The sequence below is a fragment of the Gossypium hirsutum genome, chromosome D03 (genome assembly GCF_007990345.1).
Source record: "Gossypium hirsutum isolate 1008001.06 chromosome D03, Gossypium_hirsutum_v2.1, whole genome shotgun sequence".
NCBI lineage: Eukaryota > Viridiplantae > Streptophyta > Magnoliopsida > Malvales > Malvaceae > Gossypium > Gossypium hirsutum.
The window spans coordinates 51,885,509-51,891,508 of record NC_053439.1 but is presented as its reverse complement, the minus strand read 5'-3'; the positions used below and the strand labels follow the sequence as shown (position 1 = coordinate 51,891,508).

General features: G+C 33.4%; 1 protein-coding gene and 1 long non-coding RNA gene across 3 annotated transcripts; one reads left to right on the top strand and one right to left on the bottom strand.

Annotated features, from left to right (window-relative positions):
- Positions 1 to 532: 532 nt before the first annotated feature.
- On the bottom strand, positions 533 to 5,230 carry LOC121215599 (uncharacterized). Of its 2 annotated transcripts, none has more exons than XR_005911529.1 (4): positions 4,740 to 5,230; positions 2,435 to 3,697; positions 1,463 to 1,996; positions 533 to 678 (listed from the first exon to the last, which is right to left on the bottom strand). It is a non-coding gene; the product is annotated as an uncharacterized lncRNA (long non-coding RNA). The 2 variants fall into 2 exon arrangements; XR_005911528.1 differs by having other exon boundaries at positions 1,463 to 1,602; positions 4,740 to 5,229.
- On the top strand, positions 678 to 3,305 carry LOC107929216 (cytochrome P450 87A3). The gene is made up of 9 exons (XM_016860594.2): positions 678 to 966; positions 1,068 to 1,389; positions 1,482 to 1,631; positions 1,723 to 1,974; positions 2,056 to 2,145; positions 2,234 to 2,312; positions 2,428 to 2,534; positions 2,628 to 2,755; positions 2,863 to 3,305. Exons 1-9 carry the CDS (start codon positions 770 to 772, stop codon positions 2,960 to 2,962), a joined length of 1,425 nt encoding a protein of 474 aa, XP_016716083.1. The 5' UTR covers positions 678 to 769; the 3' UTR covers positions 2,963 to 3,305.
- Positions 5,231 to 6,000: the final 770 nt, after the last annotated feature.

The window sequence follows — 6,000 nt, the reverse complement described above, 5'->3', positions numbered from 1 at the left end:
CTTTTACCCCACCCTTGGTAGTAAAAAATTTTATATACCTGCACCATTTAATATCTAATTATGAGTTGTGATAATTGTTTACCTCATTCTTTAATGATGTTGTTAGGGAATTAATTCTCGATCATATAAATGGAGCACATTTTATGATCAATCACTGCTACTGACGATAAATACCTTAATTTAAAAGAAATCTTAATATCTAAAATATAAAAAAAATTAAATATTCAACTGTAAATCAAACAGTAAACAATATTTTCCCTTGAAAAAAAAAACAAATATCCATCCAATGGTGAAGAAGAAAGAAGAGAGAGAAAGGAAATAAAGGGAAGCATCGTGTGATGCTTCGAGTCATGCTAGGCTTTTTTTTTTTCCTTTGGTATCAACTGGTGAGGCGTTGACAAAATGAACAGTTGCTAGACAGAGTGAATTCTAAATTATTCATTCTAGTTGTATACTTGGAGTACAAAAATAATAATAAAGTGAAAAAGGAAAAATAATATATAATTAATTACATTGAACAGTTGTATGCATTAGCTTGCTATTTAAGTAGAGCTTCTTATGGTTTGATGAGAATCATAAGATACATGCCAGCCCTTTCTTCTCCTACCTGTCTATTCTTCCCACGTTTCTTTTACTTCCATTTCTGCTAATTATCATTCATCATCTTCTTCATCAATCCTAAACCATAAATATATATCAGCATTCATCTTCTTCTTCCTTCAATCCAAGATATACATATAGCTTCAGTGTATAAATAGTTTTTGAGAGAATGTTGGTGTTGTGGATTGGAGCTTTGGTTCTTATTGCATACATTACACATTGGGTTTATTACTGGAGGAATCCTAGATGTAGTGGCAAACTCCCACCAGGTTCTATGGGTTTCCCACTTCTTGGGGAAACTCTTCAGTTCTTCAGCCCCAATACTACTAATGATATTCCTCCCTTTGTTAAAGAGAGAATGAAAAGGTCAATTTGCTTTTTCCTCAATGATAATCTTTTGTTTCTTTTTTCTGTTTTTGGTTTTTTTTTTTTCATTACATAACATGTTGGTTACTACTTGGTTGCAGGTATGGGCCGGTATTCAAAACGAGCATAGTGGGGCGACCGGTGATTGTATCGGCTGACCCGGATCTCAATCACTTTGTGTTTCTACAAGAAGGGCAATTGTTTCAGAGTTGGTACCCGGATACGTTCACCGAGATCTTTGGACGCCAAAATGTGGGTTCTTTACATGGTTTTATGTACAAGTACCTAAAGAATATGGTGCTTAATCTATTTGGTCCTGAAAACCTTAAAAAGATGCTGCCTGAAGTTGAGAGAACAGCTTGTAGAAGATTACAACGATGGTCAAACGAAGAAAGAGTTGAATTAAAAGAAGCAACTGCTAGTGTAATTACACATATACACCGTCCCCCCACATTCATGTTTTTAAGTTTCAGAATGCAGTCTAATGATGATATACCTTATGTCTTTATTTGCAGATGATATTTGATCTGACGGCCAAAAAGCTGATAAGTTATGACCAAGACAATGCCACCCAGAATCTGAGGGAGAATTTTGTTGCTTTCATACAAGGATTAATCTCCTTTCCCCTGGATATTCCTGGAACAGCATATCACAAATGTTTACAGGTAGTTAACCTTGTCATTCCAGTTCAAAATAACAAGGTTAAAAAAAATCCATTCTTTTGTGTATTGATTCTTGAATGTTTTACTTTTTCAGGGAAGGAAAAATGCAATGAAAATGCTAAAGAATCTGCTAAATGAAAGACGGGCAATGCAAGGGAATAGCCGAAATGACTTTTTTTATTTTGTCCTTGAAGAACTTCAGAAAGAGGGAACAATTCTGACAGAGGCAATTGCTCTGGATTTGATGTTCGTTCTACTATTTGCTAGCTTTGAAACAACTTCCCTGGCTCTAACTTTAGCAATTAAATTCCTTTCTGACGACCCTTCAGTGCTGAAAAAACTAAGGGTATGTGAAATGATTCCTGAATCTGCAAAATCCGAATCCTTTTCTAAACAAACATGGAACTTATGTATTTCCACTTTATAGGAAGAGCATGAGGCAATTCTACGAAACAGGGAAGACACAGACTCTGGACTTACATGGAAAGAATATAAATCAATGACATACACATTCCAGGTGAGAGAATTTGTGATTTAAACTTACAAGGACATATTATCAGTTGTGAAAGGTTGTTTGTTTCCATACTGACAAGTGCAACTTACAGTTCATCAATGAAACAGTTAGACTAGCAAATATAGTGCCGGGAATCTTCAGGAAAGCACTAAGAGAAATCCAATTCAAAGGTATTATGCATCAAAAATATTTTGAGACCCACCTTCAAATTGTTATATTAAAAAAAAAATTTATCCTTGCAATAAATATGAAAGCTAACACACATCAAATTTGATGATAATGCAGGATATACCATTCCAGCTGGTTGGGCAGTAATGGTGTGTCCCCCAGCTGTGCACCTGAATCCAGCAAAATACCAAGATCCCTTGACCTTTAATCCATCAAGATGGGAGGTGGGTTAATTCACAATTCCATCAACTTTTACCTGCAAAATTGCTACTAAATCAAAATCACATAAAATGATTCTTGTACTTCTTTAACTGCAGGGAGTGGAAATAAATGGAGCCACAAAGAGTTTCATGGCATTCGGTGGTGGCCTTAGATTTTGCGTTGGAACAGACTTCACTAAAGTGCAAATGGCTGTGTTTCTCCATTGTTTGGTGACAAAGTACAGGTAAGAACAAATTACAAGATGTTCTATATCTGTCCAACACACTTTGTGTCAGGGAGAGCAAGAGACAAAAGAAAAAAAAAACTCATCTAAATCTATGAATCTTTCAGGTGGGAACCAATCAAAGGTGGAAATATATTTCGATCTCCAGGTTTACAGTTTCCAGATGGCTTTCACATACGGCTCATGGAGAAAACTAGAATGGAGTAACTTTTACAGAAACAGCAAACAATGTCAATCCAAGTCAGGCTATATGGCTAAGAAGCAAAACACAAAAATGTTCCAACTTTGCATCTTACCAATCAGCGTTGCTACTATTCTTTTTTTTTTCTTGGACTGCAGAAGAGGATAACAACTTGTTAGTAAATCTTCATATTGTAGACAAATTTAGAAAATAGAGAATGTATTCGGTCACTGCTCCAACCAAGATTAAATCATAGTTTCACCAATGGTCGTATATAAATTTTGTAATCTCATCATATACTTGAGAAAAATGGAAAAAGAAAAAAAGAAAAGAAATATGATATAACGGGTCATATTTTTTCACAGCTTTTCCTGTTTGTTTTTTTTCTTCTTTCTGAATATTAGGCTTTATTCTTAGAATTTTACATATCCATATTCTCGGATGAAAGAGGAAAAAGGAACTTCTTAGCAATGCAACTTCAAACGTGAGTAATCTAACAGTTCAATCAGAAGTCAAATTTCCTCCATTCCAAGTGTACTGTATGATTCTACAACTTTTGACACATCTACCTTTTGAACAATATGCAGACACTAATAAGAATAACCAGTGTGCCCTTTCTGAATGGTTGTGCCTGTACTCATGGTGGCGATGCTTCTTTTATATCAACAACCACGTTTGTGGTGCTTGGATTTCATATGGTTTCTGGCATGAATGTGAGACTACCAATACCAATATTCTGACTTGAGATATATACTGAATCTCTGCATCAAACCCAAACTTGTCCTCATAAGAAAGAAGGTATTATCTATTCAAATATAGCCAAAAGGAAACCAAATGGCACTATCAAACTCATCAAGATGCTGTTTATGATAACTGAAGTAAACAAAAACCCCAGCATTCCCTTCTGGAAAACAAATGGTAACAGGTGTATCATTAACACAACATCGTCACAAGTATTTCCAAATAAAAAGAACTAACAAAAACATGAAATGCAATTGTCAAAATAACAGGCAGGTTTCTCCAACATTCTCACAGGGGTAATCTAAAATGAATTCGCAGTTTACAAGATTTACTAATCAATAGCCACACACATCAATAGCAATTTGTTACAATACTTCTAAAGCTACTGCAATAAGACTTCATATAAGTAATCCAGCAAAGTTCAGTAATAGTAAAATAAAGTTTTCCAGATAGAATTTAAAAGATGGAGTTGAAGCTTCTTTGCCTTGATCATAAAGACATAAAACTGAAGCTCACTAAAAGAATAATTCAAATCACAGCATTAATCTAGCAACAGAAAATTCAAATAATATAAAATCCTATTCAAATAGAAAATGACTTCAACAAGTTGTGTGATAATTTGAATACAAACTGAGTGTTCTCCATGCCTCATTCTGCAATTTACAAAACAGATGCTAGAAAACAATCAGCAAAATCATTTATTATGTCCATAAATAGATTAACAAACCTTAACACCATTTAAAATTTAAATTGGAAATAGTTTTACTAGCCTCTCTCATATCTTTACCAAAGAAAGACAGGCCAAGCATCTGGCTAGCATTTGCGTGTCTTAACGTAGAATTCTTGAGGTTTAAAACGAACATCATGGAAAAGAAAATCGTAGGAAAAAAAATAAACAGAGATTCTTTCTCAACGATCTCCGCCCCCCAATTTTTTTTTTTAAAGTTTTGATTTCCCTCCAAATTTCAAAAATTTAAAAATGCGCAAAACTGTTTCATTCTTTTCTCAATTAAAGAACATAGCGAATACATGTCAAATTCATACAGCGGGTAGGAAACGTACTTAATTTACTGTTAATCATCGCCGGAATCCGTAACGTCTGCAACTCGTCCGTCGAATTCCTCTCCGCCTCCACTAATTCCGCCATAAAAAACACCGTCTCGCGCCACTTTAAAAATAGAATTAAACGTCAACTTTTCGAGCTTTGTTGGAGAGGATATATCAACTGAAGCAAAAACCCCTTTAGGTGAGAAATGGTTTGCCGATAATCACATCCTCTTCAAACTGTTTTTTTATTTTTATTTTTTCTCTACCGTTGAACAATGTGGACATGGAGGGATTGGAGAAAGCATTTTATAATTGTCACTAACCGACTTTCACATAAAATTCCATCCACGCTAGATTGCTTCTAAAACAATAATCACATAAAATTTTACTTTGGAACTCAACAATTCTTCTACTTCTATAACTGCAGGGCGTAGAAATAAATGGAGCCACAAAGAATTTCATGGCATTTAGTGGTGGCATGAGATTTTGCGTCGAAGCAGACTTCAGTGAATTGCAGAATTTAATTTTTATAGGTTATAAATAACATAATATATATAGATGAACTGAAATTTGGTTAAGTAATTTAGCTGAAATTGTGGTTAATTAAAGCTCGGAGATTAAATTGTAAAAGTTTAATAGTTATAGATTTTTAATTAGGAAAAAGCTTGGAGACTTAAATAGCAATTATTTAAAGGATTAAAATGGTAAATAAACTAAATTTAAAATATATGATAGTGGGATTTGATGGTGGATACCATTAACTTAAACTAATTAAATATTTTTGTAAATTAATTAGATTAAAACATGTTAATTTAAGTATAAATAATAAACATAATGGAAAGAAAGAGAAGATATTATCATCTTCATCTTCAACCCGTGGAAACCAAAGAAAAAAGGAAAGGAAGAAAGCTTGAAAATCCTTGGACATTCGGCTATAAGATTGAAGTAATTTCTAGTCATTTTTCTTTGATTTTTATGGAAATTAAATTATGGGAGCTTGATTTAGCTAGTTCATGTATCCATTTGTAAAACTGTTAAAATTTTTTAAAGATGTCACTTTTGAGAAATGGATGAATTTGGTGTGAAAATAGAAATTAAGCTTAGATTATGAAAAAAAAACTAAATTGTAAAGCTTAATTGTTAGTTTCATACATTAAGGACCAAATTGAGTAAAATGTAAAACTGTTATGCAATTTTTATAGGAATAGACAGTAGGAGGTCCCTAATGAATATATGTGAAATTAGGTTTTAATCCGAAGCTTTATACTGAAAGTTA

What these genes read in the sequence shown, in the direction of transcription:
- LOC107929216 (XM_016860594.2), top strand. Translation starts at nt 770, where the DNA reads ATGTTGGTGTTGTGGATTGGAGCTTTGGTTCTTATTGCATACATTACA. An exon ending in CATATCACAAATGTTTACAG is followed by an intron (nt 1,632 to 1,722) that starts GTAGTTAACCTT and finishes TTACTTTTTCAG; the next exon opens with GGAAGGAAAAATGCAATGAA. An exon ending in CAGTGCTGAAAAAACTAAGG is followed by an intron (nt 1,975 to 2,055) that starts GTATGTGAAATG and finishes TCCACTTTATAG; the next exon opens with GAAGAGCATGAGGCAATTCT.